General features: G+C 43.6%; 1 protein-coding gene across 1 annotated transcript in view; it reads left to right on the plus strand.

The window, feature by feature from the left end:
• The window catches only part of cadps2 (Ca++-dependent secretion activator 2), a 141,491-nt gene that overhangs the window by 87,863 nt on the left and 27,921 nt on the right, over positions 1-25,707 (plus strand). The window contains exons 15-22 of the mRNA XM_076090018.1: positions 6,144-6,245; positions 9,975-10,038; positions 10,560-10,707; positions 11,664-11,764; positions 14,136-14,144; positions 16,199-16,355; positions 20,858-20,999; positions 21,902-22,021. Coding sequence (XP_075946133.1) covers positions 6,144-6,245; positions 9,975-10,038; positions 10,560-10,707; positions 11,664-11,764; positions 14,136-14,144; positions 16,199-16,355; positions 20,858-20,999; positions 21,902-22,021 — 843 coding nt within the window. The remainder of the gene's footprint in view (positions 1-6,143; positions 6,246-9,974; positions 10,039-10,559; positions 10,708-11,663; positions 11,765-14,135; positions 14,145-16,198; positions 16,356-20,857; positions 21,000-21,901; positions 22,022-25,707) is intronic.

The raw sequence follows: 25,707 nt of genomic DNA on the forward strand, positions 1-25,707 counted from the left end.
CGTCTCGTTTAGTCAATTAGAAAGAGTAATGATTAGCTGCTCTTAGCAAATCGCCAGTTATAAAATGGAGAGGGCGGGGGGGGGCTACTGGAATTGGCTTTTTGTCAGTTGGAGCTCTAATTTGAATAATTGATGCCCATTCAGGGCTCCTGGAGCTGCCTGAGTGGGTGTGGATGAAAAAAAAGAGGTTTTTGGATGTCTGGCAGGCTCGAAGGTTGAAAAAACAACAACTTAATTACAGAACTCAAGTTTCCCTGGAGGGCTGCTCGGAGAGACAAAACTACGTCGGGAGGCAGAGCAGACAAAGAGTGATCAACAGGAGAGTACTTGACTCATACGTAAACGTGTCCGCCTGTCCTCTTCTTCATTAAACCAGAGAAACGTTTGAAAGCCTCCTACAGGTGATGCCACTTTGCCAAAGTTTGCCGGACTTTTAAACCTTTGTGATCTAAGTTCTGTTTAGTTATTTCATCATTTTCAGTATTTTAACACCGACGTCTTTGTGTGATGAAAGAAAACGTTTCGTTTTTTAAATTCAAAATCCTTTAAGCTCCACTTGTGCTCGATATGCTTCGACTCCTTCTGAGGCTCCTCTTTCTGTGTCTTCTGAATGATGTGAGCTGAGGCTACTTCTCTTCCCATCATGTTTAAAGTTAGAACAGCTGTTACTACCCCATTCAGCCTCTTCGGTTGCAGCCGCGTCACACTTCCAAATGAAGGGCTTTCAAGCAGCCGGGTTTCCTAAAGATGACGTTCCCATACAACGAAACTGCATCGTCAGTTATGTTTCGGGGAACGTTTGTATTTCACAGATTACAGATGCGTGTAATCAAAGAGAGGAGGTCGAGGTGTTTGAACGGGTCAGAGACGGGGCTTCAACCCGGGAGACACTTATTAAAACTAAAAGTACTTCTTTAAACCCAAACTGTGATCTTTTACTCAACTTAACCAGGTGTTGCCTGAATCTAAATGTTATTGAGAATGTAGTATCGCAACGGCAAAAGCGTCAAGAGTGGTGGAAAAATACCGATGATAAACACATAGGCCGACATAGACACATTGACTTGAAACGTATTTTTGGTTTGCAGAAAAGTTAAAAGCCAAAATGTATTCTTGCAACTTGCGACAGTTGAAATAAGTGTGTGTCCATTAAGACCTGCTGTGTTCATCGTTCAGTACTTCATGCCACAAGATGTGACGGACCGATCAAACCTCCAGGTGAAGCAGCCGTGACACTTAAGCTCGTACCGGTCTGTGTGGGTCTGATGAGACGGGTGCGTTTGAACTGGGATCAGGGTTAAAGGAGCATTACCAGAGCCGGGGGGTTGGTGGGGGGGAGGTGTCCGTTCGCCTCCCTCTCACCCGTCACGTCCGATCTTCTCCTCGCCCGAGCCATCTACGCCACGCTGACACGGGATGTGACAGGAGCTTTTACCTCCCCCAACCCTTCTGGTGATGGGGAAAGGAGGAAGGTGACACACACGATCACCTGCCACTCGGCTTAATCTCCTTTCCACACCTCTTAAGGTGAAGTGGCGTCCGCTCCACCGGTACCCTCACCCCAGCCGCTCGGCGAGCTCCACTCACGACGTCTCCTGTCACCAGAACCAAACCGCCAGAGGGGGTTTGGTGGACCCCGCAGGCGGATATGGTACTGATCGTTTACACTTGAGCCACATCGACTGTAATGTCCCCCCCCTCTCCACCATCACCACCACCCACCACCCCGCCCTCGGCCCCGGAGCGCCGCTGACAGCAGCCTCGCCTCCAACGCGCTCGCTTCATTTAGCAGCAACAATGTGTCTGAACCCCGACAAGCTGTCGCATCGCTCCCCACTCCCCCGTGTGAGGCCAAGCATGAACGCACATCTGACTGGGTTTAATGGTTTAATGGCACGGTGAGGCAGAGCTACCAAACCTAGCACCACACCGGGTTGTCTTTCCTTTTTTTTACACTGCGTTTTGGCGTTGGGCTCCCTGCCAACTATTTTCTCGTCCGATTTGTCTTCTGCCGTAATTCGATTGAGAGGAAGTGGAGGGTGTGAGTGACATTTCTTTTGGGGGGGTGGGGTGGGGGGGTTGAGCTCTCAATGATGATCAGAGATAAATATGGCAGCTTCCAACACAGAATTGATTTGAGTAACCGTCTTCACCTCCATGTTTCTGTGCTTTTGTTCATTTCTTCTCGCTGAAATAGAAATGAAATGCAGCAGAAAGTGCAAGAAAGGCTCTGCTGGATGCTGGAATAGTGCTTCTGACACAGTCAGTTATTAGTCATCTGATTCCCAGGCATGGGGATATATTTTTTAATTAATCAATATGTATAGTTAGTGAATTAGTGACGCTTTCTTTTCTCTTTTTGGATAAACCAACAATCACGCCTGAGGACAAATACACTACAACCATGTGGGCAAACTCCTGTAACCTTTAGAGCCACTTGAATGTAAAGAGAAGGACTCGATACCACAGGTGGAAACAACACGTCACAGAGTTTAACTCTGAATAGTGTTGGCTACATGTTTAAGGTGATTTTGTTTGTGCATTTAAAGACTTTATTTTTCAAACGAAACTCAAGTCAGGAGAGGGGGGGGGGGAACTTTGATTTAATGAAAGCGTAATCTTTGTCCACCTGTGAACAGACGGGTGGAGAGGAGAATAACGGCTTCATTTAAAATCTGTGTCAGCACTTTCGGCCAATTTTTGAGCTGAATCAATTATTTTATGATTTTTTTTTTTATTGCTTTTATCAGCAACTGTTGATAATCGATTCATGGTTTGAGTCGCTGTTTCTCTGTTTATCTCCACTAAAGCCACAGGGTAACAAGAGAGCTGCAAAACCGATCAGTCAGCTTTATTTCCTGCCACCTCGCTGACAATGAACTGCTCAGATTACAGGACAGCTGGCATCGAGCCTCAGGCCGTCCGTCTCTACGTCCGTCTCTACGTCCGTCTGTACGTCCGTCTCTACGTCCGTCTGTACGTCCGTCTCTACGTCCGTCTCTACGTCCGTCTCTACGTCCGTCTCTACGTCTGTCTCTACATCCAACTCTACACTCGTCCACTGAAGACCTGGCTGTCCTGGGGTCTTAATTTGTCCATGGAGGGGCCCAGAGAGCAGCGAGGCCCTCGGCTGCTTCAACATGAAAGCGAGCTTTTCTTGCCTTTTCATGAGTGAGCACACACGCTCCTCCCAACGACTCTGCTTTATGTTCCCTCAGGATAAACTGGTGCTTGTTAAATAGAGGTTGTGGGAAGTGGAGGGGGTTTGTAATGAGGGTGGGGGGTGGCTGGGCGGGTGGGTGGTAATGAATTGACAGATTTGGGGAACAACGGGGTTTAGAAGTTGTGCTAACAAGTGCCGTTGTGCAGAGAAAGCTGCCTCTCATTACAGAACAAATGGAGTAGAGTGGAGCTGAAGAGAGGCGCTGATGTTCTCACACAATACATTACCACATCCTGTTGTCCTCCTCCACCTCATCCACAACCCCCCCCCCCCCCCCCCCCCCCCCCCAAACCCCAACCTGTTCTGAGGAAATACTCCTCATTGACAAAGTGAATGTTCCAAAAGCTGTGTTTGTTGTTTTATAACATTTTAGTTACATTTATTTATGCATCTTTGAACCTCTAGCATTTGGTTTTACTTCTTTTGATTTAATTGTATGTAGTTTTGTTAATGTGTTATTCTTAAATATACTTAATTATTCTGTCATGTCATTTTGCTATCTTGGTTGGTATTTTTTCTATGTATTAATATATTTTTATTTAATATTTGATTTTATCTAATTTTATTCTATTTCATTTTATGTAACATACCAGATGTTTTATATTATGCAGTTTTTATTATTTACCATGTTTTGTTTAATATTTTATTTCATGTAATGTCATTTTACTCTTTTTTTCATTTCATGTAATTTTACGGTTTGTTTTATTCCATTCATTATATTTTCTATTCTATCATTTTTTATTTTCCTCTTATCTGGATTACTTGACATGTACTACATTTATATAAATGTTTTATTTCAAGGCTCCTTTATTCGGTCCTGTGTTCTCTGTGCGGTTACCGGCTCCGTCTGAATTATGTTATTAGAAAATATTTTCTGCTCTCAGTAATTCACCTTCCCGGTGAAATAATGTGATTATTTTAATAATAGTAATCGACAGGAGGTGAGTCAGTATCCTCCTCTCACCTGACTCCCCTCTCTGCAGAGACTCTGCGCTGCTTCTCCTTTCTCCTCTCGTCTTTTTATTTAAACGTGAGACTGTGGAGAGTCGGGAGCACGCCGTGAGGAGCTCGGTGTTGGTACTCGAGGTGCGGTTGGTTAGGGCCCGAACCAGCGACAGGCTTTTATAAGACAACAACTCATTAACAGACAACCTCCTCGCTTCTTCCCTCCAGCGACTGCGAGTGCCGTTTGGAGAGGGTGCTTTTCTCTTTCAGCCGCACAGACAAAAGCCCAGAAAGTCAAGGCTGGTCGCTCTGGGTACTGATTGCATTTTTTCCCCCTTTTTTTTTTTTTTTTTGCCAGAGTGCCTATTCAGACGAAGGCAAGAAGGGAATGAAAGCTTTACAAACATTAATGAAGCGCTCAGCTAACAGTTTTCTTCTTTGTCGACTCTCCTCCTCCCGGCCGTGTGAGTAGTGGAGGAGGAAGAAGAGCCCGAGCAGCTCTCTGTTTGATTGGTTGACTTTGAGGTCAGCGTGGATAGTTTGGCTGCTTTATCGGTTAGTTTGGTGAAAACACGCAAGTTGTCAGAGCGAGAAAGAGAAAAACTAAAGACGGAGAAGCAGCTGGAGACGTTTTGTTCTTTTTTCTTTTGTTATTTCTTATTTCACCTGTGCGTGCCTCAGATTTCTTGATGGTTTAGGACCTTTAGCTGATGTGCAGTTCTTCTTGGTATTTGCAGTGAGGAGGTCTTGATAAGAAGGGCCTCTCTGCTGAAATGTCAACAGCAGAGCAAGGAAACAGTCTCCCAGAGTTCATGTTTGAAAAGGCCTTGATTTACCTCACCAGAGACCCAGGCCTTTATTTGAAACGGGCGTATATCTAATATATAAAGTATTTTTATCATACTTTTACATGTACGTATGGACACAATATCAGTGCGCATGTTGGCAACGGATGTGGCGTTTTAGACCGACCGGCCATCCAGACGAGTTAGAAAGCTTTAAACATTGAATTCAAACTGTTTCCAGCATGAAGACGTCGGCTTGTTGCTTGTTTCATGGTCGGCTGTCAGAATTCCCACAGCGGACTCAAGTTCTACAGTATTCAGACAGGTGTTCCAGTTCAACAAGTGACCGTGTTAACTGGTGATTCTCAGCCGAATGCATCAGTGGTTTCTCGTAGTAACTTAATGGTTGTCGTAGATAATAAACACAGATGAGTGTATTTAAAATTGATCGAATGCTTTTACGAGAACATCATCAGCTACGTCACTACGAGCAACCACTGGTCGGCTGGGAGTCTCCAGTTAACACGGTCACTTGTTAAAGTGAAACACCGGCGGTGTCTCTGGCCGTTAGCTTTTAAAAGACTGTTTGTAGCGACTATTTAAAAACAGAATAAAGTCAAACCTCTGAGTCTGTGTTGACATTCTGTACGTACTTTTGGGTGTGTCGTCTTTGTAGTTACGTATTGTCAAAGTCTTATACTTAAACAATTTTACACGTGATATGAGTAATTCAAATGGAATCAAACTAATTATTTGGCTCTCGCCGTTGACTACCGTGCAAATCTTTTTCCAAAATATATTTCCATGTTGGTCCACGGGAAGGGGCGGGACTTCAGCTCTCTATTCGGTATAGCAGATGAATCTTTGCTGGTTCTCTGAAGAAGTTCTACTTGAAATGACTTTTCTTGTCATGCTTCAAGAGATCATAGTGTGTTCCTGAATCATAACGTGTTATGGATGTGTGGGCCTATGAAAATGTGCACTTATGAAATGTTGTATTGTGAACACATCAGCTGCCAAGATGTGTTGAGGGGAAACTTGTTACAAAATCACAAATAGGAGGGTGATATAATGCATTATGTAACCTGTACTGTTCTGTTCCTCCAATAAAGAGGACTAGTGGTCTGTGTTCGAGAGGTAGAGATGAAGATCAGCTGACGGTGCTGTGTGTGTGATTCTTCTCTCTTCAGGCCTGATGGGATGGGGACGGTGACCGTGGACGAGAAGGAGAACTTTGAGGCCATCAGGGGTCGCCTCATGTCTCTGCTGGAGAACCAGATCACACATTTTAGGTACAAACACCTCCTCAGCATCACAAACGACTCATCTTTTACATTCATATATCCATGAAAATCGTTTATACAGACATGAATATTGTTTATATATTAATTTTGATAGTTTATATCTGTGCGGATTGTTTATATATATCCGCACAGATAGTTTATGTATCCATGCAGTTTATATATGTTTTGTTTGGTTTTTGTTTGTAATTTGGATCAACTCACCCTTTAAATGCAGATTGTTACATTTGTACTGTTTACCTCATAACAATAATGTAATATTGACTGTAATAGACACACAACTCAAGTTTTGAATCTTATTTATGTGACTGGAAGTTAATAGCTGAAACAAAACTGTAGCAAAATGACATGTTAACCTCTAAAACACATTTGACAGAATGCTGTGCTGTAAAGTGAAGTGATTTGACAAAAACCCAAACGTGTAATACCACCGGTATGCTCCTTTAACTGCATCATAATGAACCCAGGCATTCTGGGTATTTTCAGCCCCATCAGCAGCACACAACAGGTGCAGGGCATGCGTCGACGGCGGCTGATGAGACCTCCCTGCATCTGCGTGCTGCTATTCAGCACCGCCGCCGCCGTGTGAACGCATTGTGAGCGCGGTGTGAAAGCGGCAGCCCCGAGACCTTGAGCAGCACTCGTCTGAATGGACCTGTGCCATTAACTGTCCTGAAGCCCGGCTCTTTAAATCCTTCACGCCTGAGAGGGGCCCTCCATCTGGCCCCAGAGGGGAGAGGAGGGGGGCCGGTCAGGGCCGAGTGTGAGTGTGTGTGTGTGTGGGGGGGGGGGGGGGGCTGATCAGCGGGAGTCATTACTAACTCACCTTAACAAGAGGCTAATGCTGGTAAACAATGGCTGGGACAATGCTGGGATTATGCTAATGTCCCCCAGACAAGAGTTTAGTTTAGATTAAAACCGAGCTCAGCCACTAAGGACTCATTTAAGGTTATACGTTTAAACTTCAGCTGCTCCTCTTCACTGCCTCTAACCATTATTATTCTTTCACACAGATTATCTAAAGATTACCTCATCACTCTTTGGTAATTATTCGTCCTTTGGTTTTTACCACCAACAGTCAAGTCTCACAACTAAAGATACACGGAGAGGAACTGGCAGCCGAGTACCATGGCAGTTCACAAAATGTAATCTATTGGTTTTGTTTACATGGACACAAATTGTCTGTTTAGGATGAAAATATTTGCCAATGGAAAATCAATTAGGATCCTTAATCGTGGTGGAAACACAAATGAAATGCATCCACGTGACGAAGCAACAGTCAGAGCGAGTCATTCCAAAAAGACGGCTATCGGTGGGCGGGAGGGGAGCTGGATGAGTCCTTGAGACAAGACTTAAAACCAGAAGACTGGTGTTCGACACTGTGTTATGGTTTTATGGTAATGGTTTTGTTGCCTGAACCTAACTGTTGGTTTTGTTGCCTGAACCTAACTGTTGGTTTTGTTGCCTCAACCTAACTGTTGGTTTTGTTGCCTCAACCTAACTGTTGGTACTAGCCACAAAAGTTACTAAATCTAGTAAAGAAAGTTGCCATGTCGTCCTTTCAGACCTCCCTCCAAAGCCACTCCCCCAAAAAGTGTCATTATGAACTCGATCTTTGATTCACTTCCTTCCATGATAGAAACGGCAGCATTCAGCCTCCACTGATGCACTCTGACCCATTCCATCTCTGCTCCTATGTATTGCCTTTATATACTACTAACCTGCAACAGCAAATACTTCTCAAGAGAAACATATTGTTGTACTCTTTTTATCAACATATTGAGGAAACGGGGTTCTTTTCCGGCATTTTTATGCAGAACTTTCATTGACAGTTATTTTCCTTCAGTTTCCACCCGAAGCAACTAAAGCATGAATAAACTTTGGTTATGTTTCGACACTCGCAGCACTCTGTTAAAGAAGAGATCACGGTCTTGGTTAAATACTACCAGACACGATGTGTTGACTCTCATTAGCGTCTAACTGAAACCATGATCTTTCTCTCACCCGAACCAGCTCGCTTTTGTTGCCTCAACTTTACTGAACAATATCCAGGCAGCAAATGATGTTTCTCTCACAACGCATCAGGCAAAACAAAATAGTAGAGTTTAAACACGATTTTCACGAGGCAGAGTTTCCCATTCAGATGGAGCGCCGACCCACGTTTGACCCACGTCGCTGTGTCAACCTGAGAGTGTTGTTACTAATTCAGTGTCTGAAAAAGACTTCCGTCAGACATGCAGCTAAAAACACCCCAAATAATACGCAGCAGATAACAGTCAAGCTATTGTGGATGTGAACATTGGATGAAACCAGGTTCAAAGTGATTGTGTCATTTTGTCGACATATTGGAGTCAAAGGTTTGTTTCACTCAGTAAATCAGAAAATACTGTTAACAGACCAAAAATAATCTAATTTCCTCCATGTTTTTATTAATAAATGTATAAATGAGTGATGAGTGAACAAACCCCTCTGTGTGAACCTTCAGCACACAGAGAGGAATGAACGAGTGAAGTTTGGTGAATGTAAGAGCTGCTGAAGTGGAGATTTATCATCAGAGTCTGAGAACAAACTCATTGAGAGGAAACGTCCTTTAAAGAGACGTTTAGTTACATTACAGACATTTAGAGACTCTACAGGTGAACACATGAACTCACAGATATCACCATGAAACTTCACCACTTCATCACTCACATTAAGAAGACTCTACAGGTGAATAGAGTCACAACATGACCTCATGAAGTAATTTCATGAACACCATGAAACTTCACCACTTCATCACTCACATTAAGAGGAGTATTTATTACAAGCTTACTGACATGTTATGTTTAAATATGCAAATGAGGCATTATGTAATGGTAACTTTTGGTGAAATCTACAGATGTAAACAGACAAAGTAGTAAAATATTTTGGATTTTTCTTGTTTAATTTATTTTGGTTTTCTCTCCTCTAGTCTGAAAGTTATGGAAGCAAAAACATATCAAAATGCCCAGTGCATTAAATAACTGCTACAGTTCTTAATGATCACAGTAGCAAACTATTTTCTAAGGACTTTTATTTATTTATTTTAAGAGCTGTCCCACAGTCGCACTGACCCCCTGAACGATAATGATATTTTTTACTGTTTTATCTGATTTAAATTTCCCCTGAAGTAGTTTCCTAAATGTCACACATGAATACTGCAGATGTTCATACATCACGTACGTCAGTAAACCGGTGCTGCTCTGAGAACACCTGACAGCATCACCTTCATCAACAATTCAGGCCTTCGTCAACATATTCTGCTCTTTCACATGTTTCTCATGGAAATGAACATCACAAACCCGTGACTTTTACTGGAAGTATGAACTGAATCTTCAAACACTGCTTGATAATACTTTTTAAATATAGTGTGAACATCTGCCTGTAGGTTTCTGTCCAATAAATGGCTGACCCGTGCGACCGCATGCTTTTGTTTATTTAGTTCTGTTCACTTGTCAATTAGCGACGTGAAAACCTCGTGAACCTCCTCGTCTGCGCTCAGACGGAGCCCGAGGTGAGAAAAGCTTCCTTCATCGGTGTAATTAGAGGAGAGGAGGCAGCCATCTGTTGACGCCGACTGACGTCTTGCTGCCGCTGCTTCCATCTTCCTATTCTTCTTATCATTATTTCTTCCCCCCCACGCACAGTTGTCCTTGACATTGTTTCTAAATGTGATGACCGCCCACGTTCTTACATCTGCAGGTACTGCTTTCCCTTTGGACGACCAGATGGGGCCCTGAAGGCGACGCTCTCCCTGCAGGAGCGGGTACGGCAACACATTTTAAATACGCTGGTGCAAACTTCCTGTTAGCAGAGCCAATGATTATCAAATGATCTTAGAATGATGCTGAAAGAAAAACCTCCGACGTCGCTCTAAATGATAAGGAATCGACGTATTTAGGTTATGTATAGAGCGTTATATTGAGCTACACATATTCACCATTAATAGGTGCTTATTAGCATGCATATTAGTGGCACATTGGCTACTTATGACTCTTTATAGAGCACTTATTAAGGCTTTATTCTGCATGATTACTACTAGGCCATTCACTAAGATTTACTAATTCCTCCTTATTGATAGTAAGTAAGTTAGGAAGCTGTTGTACATGAATTACTATCTTAAGTTAAACTCCATAAATTAGAAAATACTTCAAACAGACATAAAAAAAATAAATTTTCTCCATATTTTTAGCAACAAAATGAAGTATAAATCAGGCTATGAATGATATCTGAACAAACCCCTCTGAACTATTCGCCGCGATGTGGCCGTTGTTGGTGTTGTTTCAGGTTCTGATGAAGGACATCACCACGCCGGTTCCTCAGGAGGAGATGAAGAAACTGGTGCAGAGATGTTTGGAGAACGCAGCTCAAATCAACTACAGTCAGCTGATGGAGTACGCTCAGATTAAAGGTGAGAGTTTAGAGAGTTTCAACCGTTCAGACGAGTCCACATCAGTGTTTCAGTACGTTTCTATTACTGTGAGGAAAGCCCAGAAGAAGATGTGATGAATCCACTTTTTAAAATGCATCTTCTACTGTGGACACGCTGGTACTCGCCGTTACCGAGGAGGAGGAGGAGGAGGAGGAGGAGACGCTAGTGCTGCCGGGAGCTGAGCTCTCCTCCTCCTCCTCCCTCCGGAGCGCCGACTGCAGGTCCAAGGCTGCGGTGAGGCCAGATCTGGGTCTGTCCACGGTGGACCGGTCTCTGCTGGAGGATCTGGGTCTGTCCACGGTGGACGGTCTCTGCTGGAGGATCTGGGTCTGTCCACGGTGGACCGGTCTCTGCTGGAGGATCTGGGTCTGTCCACGGTGGACCGGTCTCTGCTGGAGGATCTGGGTCTGTCCACGGTGGACCGGTCTCTGCTGGAGGGTCTGGGTCTGTCCACGGTGGACCGGTCTCTGCTGGAGGATCTGGGTCTGTCCACGGTGGACCGGTCTCTGCTGGAGTCTGAGCTGAAGGAGGTTCTGGTGAACCTGCATGAGTTCATCTGGTTTCACCAGAATCCGACCCGGTGGCTCCGATGACGAGCATTAAGAATCACAATATAGAAACAGACCATCTTCTCTCTGATGGTCTCTTTACTGATGGAGGTCTGATAGAGGACCAGGACTACACTGAGACTGGTTCACAACATTAAAGACTAAAGTGCAGCGGTCCACAATGTCCAGACAGAGGACTCAGTCATGTTTGTCCTGAAGTTGCAAGAATTAATTCATGGATTCACTCAAATCCAAAGGGTTCATCCTCTGAGGAGCAGGATGAATGATACGGTTTAATCGAGCAGCAAACATTCAGCTGAGGTTTAAACGTGGTCCCGATCGTCACGTGTATTATAATCGAGTGTTTGATATTTCTACCCCGGGTGTTTCCTGCTGTGTTCGGACCTTCAGCGGATCCTCAGGCAGCTCCGGAGAAGAGACTGGAGGACATGATGAGACTGGGAGAGCTCTGCATCGAAGTCCTGCAGCAGAACGAGGAACATCACTCCGAGGTATTTGATTTGTTTCTATCGACTCGGTTTGTTTCACGCTGAAGGAGAAAATATCTCAAGAACTCAAGAACGGTGTTTTTACTCCAACCTCAAAACCTCATGTTCTGACAGCATCCTACAATAAACGTTTAGAGTTATTGTTATTAAAGTTACACTGGGAGCCTCCATTGTTGATTTTCTCTACTTTTATTTTAGAGAAATAATTAAATGCTTTGCCAAATCACAGCACCCAGCTTCCCCCACATTCACACCAAAGTGTTTCATGGGTTGGTCTCACTGCTTCCTTCTCACTACAGTCTTTATATGGAGGATCATATAGTGAGCTCATCGCCACAATAAAAAAACACACGGGTCACCGCTCGGGTCATTTTCTCTGCGCCGTTAATACCGTGAGATATTCTGTTGAGTGGCCTCTTATCTAAATGCTCTGAGTGAATTTATGTTCCCCTGCTGAACAGTGATGCGTATTGGATCTAGGGCTTTTATTGTGAAAGGATAGAACGGGAGTAAAGCGGTAAGCGCTGCCGTTGTCAATGTAATTTACCAAATTAGTTTATATAAAGTACTTCGTGGCTGTTTTTGTGTTGTGATGCTCTGCTCACAATAAATATATTATCTCGTCTCGTCCATCTTCATCAGAGCAATGCATTGTGGGACACTTTGAGTCCACTAAATATTCACCGTAGATTCAGACAACACTACAAAATGGCAAACTCGTGGTAAAGTCCACTGTATAGCGAGTAGTGACCGCACTCAGCTGGAGACGACAGAGATGGACAACTAAAGTTTTCTTTCAATCGGAATACCTTCATGTTTGGGATTTATTATATTCAACAGTATTTTGTTCAGCAGTTATAATAAAAGATGCACATCTGATTTGAACAGCTGGTGAAACATGAGTCATAATAAATCTCTGCTGAGTGATCTGATGGAATAACTTTTACATGACAGAATCTCAGAGTTTAGCTGAGCTGCTGAAGAGAACAACTCTTTACCGCGTCGCCGTATTTATTACAACAGCTTCAACTTCCTTTTCCATTTCATCTCCAGCAGAAACTCTTATTGTCTTTTCTCTTTCGGTCTGAGTGACGGCAGACACTTGATCATTTCATTAACGTTCTTGATCACTTTTCGCAGCACTGTCCATTTCCCTCTGTTGGCAGTGAAGACGACGCCCACAGTCCAAACGCACGGGTGTAAAGCTGATCAATCACAGGTGTTGAGACGTGGCGGTTCTGATCGGCCCTAAGTGGCAGCGCGGCGCTCCGGCATCTGTTTCTGATCTATTTATAACGCTTATCTGCCGCTGCCATGGTGACTGCTGGATCTGTGCTCCGGGCTTCACATGTGATGTTGACTTCACGTTAGAGGCTTTTATTATTCTGTGCCGCCGCCGCAAGCTGTCACAATTACATTTAGAGATAAATCATAATTGTTCTACTTCTCGCTCCGTCTCGTTTATTTATCGTCCTTCGTGGTGTCTTCGCTGTCAAGACATGTTTCAAAGTTTAGCTGCTGGACAAAAGACGTGTCCTGCTTCTCTGGAAGGGTTTTTGTGTTTTGGAGGTTTTTTACTTATTGGAACGTGATTGGCTCCAAACTAGTTGTGATGTCATAAAGTCCTGCTGGCACATCCACGTGTTGAACTCCATTTTAAAGTGAGTTCACAGAATCTTTCCTCCTCCAGCTGGTGGATTTTGGTAATTGGATATTCATTTGTGTTTTAACACCCTCGAGATTACAAACACGCATAAAACACACCAACAATGCTTCTCATTCAATAACAAATACAAAATACAAAAAAGCCAACTGAAGAGAAAACAATCGTCCTCAGATCACAGCGATCCCTCAAGACTGCAGGATGAGCATCCCCCACTCCCCCCACCCCCCACCTGAAGCTCTGAATATTCACTGTTGATTACTACCGCAGCGGATCAGCTGAAACACCACTGTGAAGACAGTTTTAAGTCTCTAAATCGCTCAACTAGAGACTGAAGACCATCTCCCTGGCTTGTTAAAAACTGTAGAAACGGTTATAGAGTTTACAAAACCTATATTAGAAACAAGTCACAGCGCTTGGTGTCAGCGCGGTGACGTCCTGAAGCTGTGTGCTCTAAACTCTGTCGCAGCTAAAACACAGAACTGTTGTTGCTACAGCTGCTCTGCTAACGTGCTAACCAGGAGCAAACATCTGGTTCTGCAGAGTGAAGCCAATGCTTCATGTTGCTGCTGGTCAAAGTTTAAAACTCTCTCTAAGCCCCCCCCCCCCCCGAAGAAAACCACAGCAGACACCTTAAAAACCACATTCAAGTTGTTCTAATTGATCTGACGCTCCTTTCTGTTTCTCTTGTTTGTATTCCACCGTGGGAAGGGAAGAGAGGTGAGTTTTTTCATATGAGTGTTTCAGTCTTCCGCCGCCCATGTTTGTGTTTTTGTTGTATTGCTGCTGATCTGTGGGATCCAGAGCTCCATTAGACCTTGTTCTCCATCAGACCTTGTTCTCCATCAGACCTTGTTCTCCATCAGACCTTGTTCTCCATGCGTCTTGCCCACCGTCTTCTTGTTGCTGCTGTTGTGAGTTAACGTGTTTCATGTCCATAGGATTGCTGAAGTCTGACTCTTCTTACTCAAAAACCTAAATGCGTTTTTAAAAAACAGGTTGAAGGATTTCTTGTGGTACTAACGACTGAATTCAGCTTTTATTGTGAAAAACATAATTTCTAAACAGAACTGTATTATTAATAGAGCAATTATTGTAATGTTCCTACTTTGTTGATGCCGTGAGAAACAACTGTTGCTCTTCAAAGTACACTTAACACAACTTTTTCATTCACTCTGAATGTCTTCCAGTCGTTATTCTTTCTTCTATTCTTCTTTAACTTGTCACTTCTTCCTTCTCCTTCCCTCCCTTCTTCGGTCTCTTCTTCCCTCCTCTCTTCCAATCCTTCCTTGTTCATTTTAGTTCATTCTTTCATATTCTTCCTTCTCTCTCTCTTTCTTTTGTCCTTTCTTTCCTCTGCTCTTTCTTGATTTCTTCCAGTCCTCCTTTGTTGACTCTGTTACCCTACTTCCCTTTCATTCATACTTAATTGCCTTTCCTAACCTTCTTTCTGTTTTACTTCTCCTCTTCTTCACATCTTGATTCCATTCATCTGTCTCTCTGATAGTCCTTTATTGCTCTCTCGTCCTTGCATCTTACATGTCTCGTCTCTTTGACTCCTCTGCTTCTTTCTCGTCTCTTTGTCTTTCTTGATGGACCGATCTTTACAATCAGCCGATACTGAAACCGATGCCCTGAGAATAAAGAGTAGTGCGTGTTGGAGACTCGTCAGACTGGTTTAATGCTGTTTGTTGTCAGTAAAAGGAAACTGAAAAGGCGCGTTTGAAAGGCCCCGATGAGTACGAGCCGCCGCCGTGTCACCTTTTCTCCCCGTCTCACATCTTACAAATGCTGACCTCCGTGCATCAGCATGGGATTCAAGGCCGGTTGCACTTTTCTCTCGGATGTCCTTTCGTCTTCAACAGCAGCGTTCACCTGAGCAGGCCGACCTCTGTCCGCTGGAGAGCCACACAGTTGGAATGCAGCGTTTCTTCTGGATGTGTTTTTATTTTTCCTCTATTTCAGTTTAAAAGCAGCAACTAAAGACTTCTGGCATCTGCCTTTATTTATTCAGATTCCTGCAGCTTTTAGCAGGTCAGCTTTCTTAATCAGATCGGGACGTTTTGGACCTTTACGAGACATTAGACACACTGTAACACACAGTGCTGAGGAAGAGGATTCACTCCCCTGAGATGTTGTGTTTGATCAGGTTTCTTTATGCTGATTTACAGAAAAGGACACTTTAATGTCAAAGTGATTTGAATTCATTAAATATCTAAAATACCCCAGTTAATCGGACACAATCGTGGAGCCATTTAATCAGTTAAATGGCGATCGCCTGTGTGTAGTCCTGGTGTTTTAATTCACTGTTGTATAAATATGTCTAAATCTGGAAAAGGTCAGCTTTTGGTGGTAAAACCACTCTGAAGACGAAGGAACACAATAATAATAATAATGATTTAAAAGCTGCAGGAGATGGAAAGTCACCGAACATCTATTTGAGGTAAAGGTGCTCAATACGGAAGAGCAAGTGGGCAGCAGCAGCAGCAGCAGAAGTAGTAGTAGAAGCAGTAATACTAGTCGTAGTAGCAGTCGTAACAGCAACAGCAGTAGAAGTAGTAATAGTAGTAGTAATAGTACAGTAATAACCACTTGATTAAGGTTAATAAAAGGAGGTCGTGGCTAGCATGTAGCATGTTGTTGGTGTTGCATGTAAACAGGTTGTGAGTTGGCTCCTGTCTTTGTACCAAAACTAAGACGACTTCCTGTCGACCTATCTGACTATTGTGTCTCCTCTGATGTCGTCCCGTCTCACGTCTCTCTGTGTCTCTCAGGCTTTCTCGTGGTGGCCGGAGCTGATGGCCGAACACGCCGAGGCCTTTCTGTCCCTGTACAGAGCCCACATGGACGGCGCTCTGCAGGTCCAGCCCGTCGACTCCTGGGACAGCTTCCCGCTGTTCCAGCTCCTCAACAACTTCCTGCGAATGGACCGTGAGTTTGACCTTTACTCTCTGACCACATGTTGTCAGACTCAGCTGTGCTTTGAGCTGAATGCCCAAAACCCGCCGGCAGGATTGAAAAGCATGTTTTCTTTAAACAATTGCCAAAACTACACCGTTTATCACAGCCAGAAGCTGTGAAATCCTTCATTAATCTCAGATTTTCATCTTTGCGACGGTCCTTGAACACATCCAGTGCGGCGAACGCTTCCATCAGAGAAATCGACCAAAACGAAGCTTAAAATTGTGATATATTTCACCGCTCAGACTCTACTGGTCTGGAGAGGATGAGGATAGTCGTGACACAGTTATCGGCAGCACCCACAAGAGGAATAGATCTCTTCTTTGTGTACAACATCTCTCTCCGTACTGTAGTGAGCCAAGCTGCATTAGGTTTGATACACACAGCCTCAGTTCAGACAAAGTAACTCTACAGAAGCCACTCAAAACTGATAATTGACAATTAATGTAAAACCAGGTCACTCAGTGTGACATGAAGAAACGAGAGCAGATTGTGATCTTTACAAAGTCATCGGCCGCGCCTTCATCAGTCTGTGACCTCTTTGTTACAATCCTTCTCGCACATGCAACAAACTCCCGCTTGTTTCTTTTGCGGAGCGGAAATTAAGCTGATCAAGTTCACCGCAGAAGGTTTATTGTGATTTGAGGCGTCGGCCAACCGAGTGTCAGTAACGGTTCAGTGAATAAGTTCCCGCTGCCTGTAATCACAGCTTCACTCTGCCAGTTTCTGTGGGCTCTGAACCAACAAGTGTGTTCAGCAGTGAGATCATCCTCCTCTCACACACACACACACACACACACACACACACACACGCAGAGCTGCTGCAGATTCTCTCCAAATTAAATTCTTTCAGTTTTCTCTCTGGTGGAAAATCAGAAAGTGAAAGATCCAAAACGAATCCAAAGAAATTCTTTCTAGTTTTACACTGATCTCACAACCACCCATTGACTGTATAGGAAGTGGACGTAGTCGCCGTGACGTCACTCATTGGTTTGTGGACTGACGTTTTGAAGCCTTGAGTTCGCCATTTTGGCTGTCGCCATCTTGGTTCTTGGCCGCCGTCTCCTTGCATCAGAGGGTGGAGTTAAGTACAACTGAACGCTGAATAAGTTAGTTAACTTTCATGAACTAAAAACACGCTGTGAAAGAGTTAAAGTTTCCGTCTTTTTAAAGAGTAAGAAAATGAAAACACGTACAACTCTGAGACCCGACAATGCTGTGATACCGACCTGTCAATCACCATGTAGCCCCGCCCTAAAGCATCCCCTGCTTTATGGTCTGTTTGACTCTAAATGGACCATAATGTACTAAATGAACATCATGCTGTATTGAAGAAGACTTGAAACTAGAGATTGAGACCATAAACTCATGTTTACAATGTTTACTGAGGTAATAAATCAAGAGAGAAGTAGAGTCATTTTCTCATAGACTTCTATACAACCAGAGGAGTCGCCCCCTGGTGGACACTAGAGAGAATGCAGCTTTAACACATGAAGCATCGGATTCACTCTTCAGACATTGAAGTTTCCACTTGCCTTCGCCTCTACAACCTTCACCTCCCACCACACAAACACACTTTCACTGAGAAAAAGGACTTTAGTAAATTCGCCTCATACTTTCTTTCTGGGTAATGAAGTCTTTACACCTTCTGCATAACTTAAAATAATGAACTAGGGGTAATTGGATTGTTTCAACAACAGGTTAATACAAAGATTCACCTGCAGAGCAATAGAAATACTCCATAAATAAGAATTACCTTTGTGATCCGTTGGCCACCTCGCTCAGCTGCTGATGCCATTAGTTTCCTATCGTACTCTCCGCTAAGAGCGCTAATTAACACGGGTGACGGTAGAGACAACAAGGCTTGTTAAGAGACATGGTTAACGGCACCTCGCACGCTCCGGCTGAGACGTAATTAACACGAGCAGCGGAGGAGGGACGCGGTCAGCTGACCCGTCTACCTGTCAGCAGGTAGCTCGACTTAGCACACTGTTTAAAAAACAGTTTAAGAGTCGTGATTAGTTTTTTGGTCTGAATGTTAATATGTTGATATAAAGATGTAAAGCTTTTGTTTTAGCCACGATTTATGGAAAAAAACATGGCGGCTTAAACAGAGTGTACCTGTGTAATAAATAAGGTGTTCTGAAATGTTCTCTTTGGTCATCTGTGGATCTGTACATCAACACGTGATCATCTCTCCTGTTAGTTTCCTTTATAGTTAATAATTCATAGTTAAATCAATCAACCAACTAACTATTTATAAAGCACAAGAGTTGATCCAAAGTGCTTCACTTTATAAAGAGAACAAGATTGAATCAGTCAAACTTCACTGAGAAAAGATGGCAGCTGAAAATACAAGAAAGATGAACTTAAAGGTGAGATTTCATCGTTTCCACAAAAACCTCCAGAATCATTTTCCATTTATTTTGTGGATTTATGAACGATAAACCATGTTTCTGGAACACATCCACACCCACTTATGTTCGTAATGTGCTTTTCTACACCTCAAGGTCACAACGGTGCGAACAACAACCTAAGAAGAGATGTTTGGAACTTCAGATTAGAAAACGTTGCGCTGCTGTATTTCAGGTTGTTGTCGTGTTTCCTTCCCCGATGAACAGAAGAGTCTCGCTGCTCAGACTTTGACTGTTGGAGAGAAAAAAATAATCGTCTCATTGTTTCCTCCTTCCGAGCCCTCCGTCGCCTCCGAGGCTTTGTCTGGGAGCCAGCAGAGATTTGGCGAGACGCGAGGCGTTATTTAACATGGCCGATGCCAAAGTACCTCGAATACAGTAACAGGCAGGCAGACAGACAGACAGCCCAAGGGCACCACTGGGAACACAAAAAACTCAGCGTTTCATTATGTGAAGAAACCCAAAAAATCTCTTTCTTTGTGGCTCGTATCTTTTCTACTTCTTTCTCTAATTACCATTCTGCGTTAATGCCGTAATTATTCCAAGTGTCACAACATTAGTCAACTTAAATTGAAGCGTAATGAGGCGACAGACAGAAGCCGAATTACAGAACTGGAGAAATCATAGTTTTGACAGTTTGCACAAATGAGGTCTTCGCTTTTTTTTTGATAATTATTTCTGAAGCCAGAGATTCATTTGAGTTCAGTCACAGACTCTGGTGACAAAAGTAAAAGGTTTGGAGGATAATGAAGTTTATTTCCCGTTTGCCTTCTCTGAACCTCACACTGATGAATTATGGACGATCCTTGACTTCTCTAATTTTTTCAATCTCAGGTGACTCGATATAAATCTCACCGACTCTTTGAGGATTGTCATCGTGAAGTGTATCACCTCTCAGTCGTTGTGTAGATTATTTAAATGCTCACTTGATTGTCAGCGTGTGATGGCGAGCGGTTTAGCGAGGGAGGCTGGTTCCTCCCTCTCTGGAGGGCAGAAAGGCTAGTGTTACTCATGACGGAGCAGAGCGAGAGGAATTACAACTAATGAAGCCCTGAGAGACCAGCCGGCTCGCTTCTCACCCAACACTGTCTGTCTTTGTCTCTACTCGCTGTGGACTGTCAGCGTCTCTGGGGATTCATCTGTCTGTTTCACTGTTTTTTTCAAACCTACAAGGACGGGTTGGGGGGGGGGGGGGGGGGGGTACGCAATATAACCAACACCTGTGCAGTCACAGTCGGTCCTTTAAGTACAAGTTATGCTTTTGAAAGGCTTGTAATGTTCAGGTTTTGCTCATAGTCTGTGTATAAGAAGTGGATGTAGTCATCGTGACGTCACCTATTGGTTTGTGGACTAATGATTTGAAGCCTCGAGTTCAGCATTTTGGCCGTCGACATGTTGGTTTATCATTGCAACCAGAAGTACAACCGAACGCTGAATTAGACATTTTTTGGTGACCAAAATTTAACAATTACCTTTGTGAAAGGGCTTAAGTTGGAAGATGAAAACACGGACAACTCCCATACCGGCAACGCCATGATGCCGACCTGGCAATCACCGTGTAGCCCCGCCCCTAAAGCATACCGTGCTTTATGGTCTGTTTGACTCTAAATGGACTAAGATATTAATAACGTGAGTCACGTGACTTGTTAGGCACTCGTTAGTCACATGAGTCTTCGGGTTAACCTCAACCACAATCTTTTTCTAAACCTAACTAAGTGGTAGAACAGGACATCCTCTAATTGGAAGATCGACAGTTCGATCCCGGCTCCTCCCAAACTGCTCCCGAAGGCTTTACCATTTGTGTGTGAGTGCACATTAATTAGTTTAGACCCGAATGGGCAGGTTGAACAGCACAATGAGTGGTCAGCAGACTGGAGTCCTGCAGTCGTTTACCAAGATGGAAGTTTATTTTGAAAAGTCACTATGCATTTAACGAGAGGCAACTGACACGCTGACTTACTGTAACAAATCAAACTCTATATCAACACTCTGTAGTCTGGTTTGTCTGTTTTCATTTAAATGGTATCACATTTGCTCACCTGGTCTTCTTTCTCACAGTTCACCTGTGCAATGGGACGTTCCACAAACACCTGCAGGACCTGTTCGTCCCCCTGGTGGTGCGCTACATCGACCTGATGGAGTCGTCCATCGCCCAGTCCATCCACCGCGGCTTTGAGCAGGAGACCTGGCAGTCAGTCAAGTAAGAGTCCGCCGCCATGAGCGATGAGCGCTAGACGTCGTGTGAAGAATCCTCCGTATAGTGATGATAGTTCTCTCCTATACAGGCTCCGCTACCTGCAGCTTTAAAAAGGTGCGTTCAGGTACAAAGCAGATGCAGCCGGTTTGTGTTGCCCGTAGGATTGTTTTTAATCAACAAAATTTGAAAATCGGACAGGCAAACCGCTCGGCTTCTGAGGGGCTCCAGGTGTGGTACGACGTCGTGCAGGGGAAGCGAGCACTCGGTAGAACTGAGTTTCAAATGAAAGTGAACAGATTTACAGATTTTATCTCCATGGGCATTTGAGCCAGAGTTGTTTATTTAAGTGATAGATGAAGTGTTTATTCTGAATAGTCTTTATCTGATATAATTCCCCTCTGGCCTTCTCGAGCTCGGTCAGTTCCATCTCTCACTGTCAGTTGTACCTTTTGTTTACTCTCATCAGCGCTGGTTTGTTGAGGTGTCATACTGGCTGCTGCATGAATGTAGCAGAAAACAAAAGTCAAAGAACAAACCAAACGCTGCACAGGACAGAGCTGAACAGACAGCAAGGACATGATGCAGTCAGGAACAATGCAGCGAGAGCTGCACTCGTACTCCAAACACACCTAAACTGAAAGGAAATAGAATGAATAGAAGAGAGCAGTGACTTTTCTGTCTTTTAATAGTGTTTGCTATTGATCAATTACTGCAGGCAGAACAAGTGGCTGCTATTATATGTTACTATTCTTCTCTCTGTGTGTGTGTGTGTGTGTGCGTGTGCGTGTGCGTGTGCGTGCGTGTGCGCGCGCTGTGGTTACTGTCACTACTTCTTCTCTTTCATTCTTTTAACATTTTTCCTTTCCCGCCATGCATCGACCTCTCCACCGACTCCTTCCCGGCAGGTCGTTAACTAACAATCTAGCGAGCGTTCCTCTTCCCAAAGTCCCCAGCCTCCCTCTCACGCTGCCACAGATGCCCAGCTTCTCAGCACCCGCCTGGATGGGGCCGCTGTGTGAGAACACGTATGTATGAGGGGTAGGGGGGGGGGGGGGGGTAGACTTTACTAGAGGTCTTCACAAGGTTTGAGAATTTTATAACCAAGATTAATACAAGATGGTGTCCAGAAGTAAAAGATACCCAGACCTGAACTCAGACAATAGAGTTGCTGATGTGCTGCCTCCGTTAGTTTGAAGCCAGCGTAGAGCTTCTGGTCTGTTACCTTCTCCGGCTCTGAACCCTGAGAGTTATGTTGTATGATAAAAATGATAACGTAGAGGAAGTCCACTGAGGGTGGACGGGTCAAACAAACAGGACTTAGCAGACTGCTATTCGTGTCCCGTGTGAAAGCGAAAGTCAACGTTGACTTTACTCTTATTACGTTACGTTTTAACAAAATGTTACAAAAGAAAGTCCACTAAGGGCGGATTATATTTCTTTACGCTAGTTACTTTTTTACGGTGGTTACATTACGTCAGTACATTACTGTTTCGTTCCAGTGTTCCGTTCCGTTGTTACATTACGTTGTTACATTACGTTCTTACATTACGTTCTTACATTACGTTATGTTACATTGGTATGTTCAGCTGTTGCATTGCATTGTTACATTGCATTGTTAAATTACATTGTTACGTTGTTACTTTACATTGTTACTTTACATTATATTACATTGTTATGTTTTGCTGTTACATTATGTTGTTACGTTGTTACATTACATTATGTTACATTGTTATGTTCTGTTGTTACATTACGTTGTTACATTACGTTATGTTACATTATGTTCAGCTGTTGCATTACGTTGTTACATTGCATTGTTACATTGCATTGTTAAATTACATTGTTACGTTGTTACTTTACGTTGTTACTTTACATTATATTACATTGTTATGTTCTGTTGTTACATTACGTTGTTACATTACGTTATGTTACATTGTTGTGTTCTGTTGTTGCATTACGATGTTACGTTCAGTTGTGATGAACATTAGCAAGGTAACATGGTAGGCTACCATGTTACCTTACGAACATGTATATACATTTATTTATGTATATTTACAGTATATACCTTCAGTTATATTTTTTATTCAGTATTATTATGCTTCATAAATGGAATGCTGACAAAAGTGCTCATCCTGAAGCTAAACATGCTACGTCTAACAGAAGCTGTTTAAGATGTATTCTGTCATGAATTGAAAATGTAACAAAAGTAAATCAGATTCATCCTCTGGGCATCATCGATATCTGATCTATACCTCGTGGAAATCCATCCAATAGTTGAACCTGAGTAGACAACACTCCCCCCGTAGTTAGCTCGGCTAAAAGAAGACTTAACGTCCTAAAGTGAACCTCAGTATTCTGCAGAGCTGCAAGGAAACACCATGAGGACGCATTCAAGTCAGACATTTGCTACATTTTCATTCCTGCCGGTCAGTATTCAAGCGAGACGAAAGTGTGGTTTTGTCAGGTTATGTGTGAAGACCTCTAGTCAGGACTGTCTGTCCCGAATGATCAGCTCTGTTTCTGTTCCTCTGTCCGCACGTTTGTCAAAGAGTCAAGAAACTTTTCTTCTTTTTGCATGAAGCCCCGCTCAAGTTTATAAGTCCTTCCACAGTACCTGTGTGACGCCGTTGAGTCTCTGACAGCGAGCCAGAGAGCATGCGGCATTATTCTCGTCTTCTTCTCCGGCTCGTGGTTTTTGAAATTGTTTCCGTGACACTGTGGCTCTTTTGTCGACGGGGCTCCGCCTGCATGCGATTGTTACCTCAGAGACTCATTGGTGAGGATGTTGTGACGCGCTGTGTGGTGTGCATGTCACGATGTGAAGAATATCAGTGGAATAATAAAACGCCTCAATTTTCTATTGCAGCTTGCAAGGGATAAATCTACCTGACATCTTGTAAGTGGAGAGAAGTTTCTTCAGTAAAACCCACCTCCTCCTTTTACCCTGCGAAATGTCCCTCTGGCTCAAAACATAGCAAACAAAACTGAGATGGATGATGACACACGGCTAATAAACTATTAGCTTCCTCTATTTTAGACTCTCTGGCTTTCTGGTGAAATGAATCACCTGATCGCAGCGAGGCCTTTGAAAAGAACCGAATTCATCACAAAATGGTGCCACTTCAAACGCTGGTGGGATCGAGCCTTAAGACAGAAGGAAACACATACAAATCTAATAATTAATACTAAACAAAGACAGTTATTGAGAAAACATATGTCTAATCTTCACTCATTCTCCCGTTCCAGTTCCCCAAATGTGAGTATTTGCTGCTTTTCTGTGTTTTATAACGTTGTAAATGACAAAACGAGACGTTTGATGGACATTTAACACCATTTTCAGACATTGTCTCAACTACGTCAGGGTTCTGCAGCTTTTAGACATGAAGTGCCATTTTAAGATGTTCTTGTTGATCAGTGTGCCACATCAACATTAAGATTAATTATGACAAACACAAATTTAAATCTCCAATCTGTAATTTTCTTCCATCAATATAGGCATAGCAACATTTTTGGCCATTTCAGGACTTTGTAATCATGTAGGAGAACATCTACATCCTCATCTGAGTTGTCATTAATCTACCAAATTTCCACCAATAAACTTTGAAGAAGTCAACAAGTACTAGCCAATGAGAGGCAGAGTAGGGTGGGTCTATCGTACTGCCGTAAATAACCGTCCACGGATGAGAGTTCTCTTCTACACTTATTGCTAGGGTTGATTGTCTACCATTGGACTAAATGATCAGTTGTTTGAACCCAAAACAATTGAAGAAATAATCTATATTAGAAATAAAATAACAATTCAGAATCCTTGCTATTTGCTTTAATGTGTCTGTCAGTCTGTTTTGGAGTCTGCAGCAGAACTGGCAGCGTCGGCGGCCATGTTGGGGCCACCAACGCTCGACCAGGAGGCTGGTGGTGGTTTCTTAAAAAGGCTCCTCGTTCCGACTCCCCCAGCCTTTTTCCCACAACACAGACCGCACTGTTCCTCTACCTCACTTCACTTGGCCCTCCTCGATCCAATGAAAAAAAAAAAAAAGCTGGCACTTCATTAGCGAGCACAGACGGGCGAGTGGGATCGTCCCGTTCCCCGGGGAGCCGGGCGGAGCGCGCTCACAGAAGAGCACCACTAATTAGACATGAGGGGGATAGCCGCCGAGCGTTTAATTGCACCGCGGACTCGAGCCCAAAGCGTTTATTCCTGTGCGCCACTTGTTAAGGTAACAGTCTTTTAACGGCGAAGTGAGAAAAGTGAGGGAGCGAGTGGTACTTGGTTTAACCCCCTCTCCTCCCTCCCCCGCCATCCGCCATCCTCCTGTGGCTGTCATTCTAGCCGGGGCGCTGTACACTTGGATGTCGGTGGCGGCGAGGCGTTGCCATGTGTTGCTGTGTAACCTGTTCGCAGGGGAGAAGGCGGGGAGACGTCCATCTGTCTCACAGCTCTGCATCAAAACCACCTAAAACCTGTTGAAGATCCTCAATACACTCACTGTGATGCATTTACTGTCGCCACTGGTTGTACGAAATACCAGTGAGATTCCAACTGGTTTGTGCACATTAAATACAAATCAGGAATAGTTTGCCTTTCATTTTTACTTCTTAGATTCATTTTTTCTTCCTCTCTTCTTCTTTGGAAATGAGTTTGCTGGAGAGTAATAACCCATCACAGTCCACAACGTGTGTTGATTTTCAGCTGATGACATCGTTGCGTTTATGA

Source organism: Anarhichas minor, unplaced genomic scaffold (genome assembly GCF_050575085.1).
Source record: "Anarhichas minor isolate MPS153535 unplaced genomic scaffold, ASM5057508v1 ptg000011l, whole genome shotgun sequence".
NCBI classification, from domain to species: Eukaryota; Metazoa; Chordata; class Actinopteri; order Perciformes; family Anarhichadidae; genus Anarhichas; species Anarhichas minor.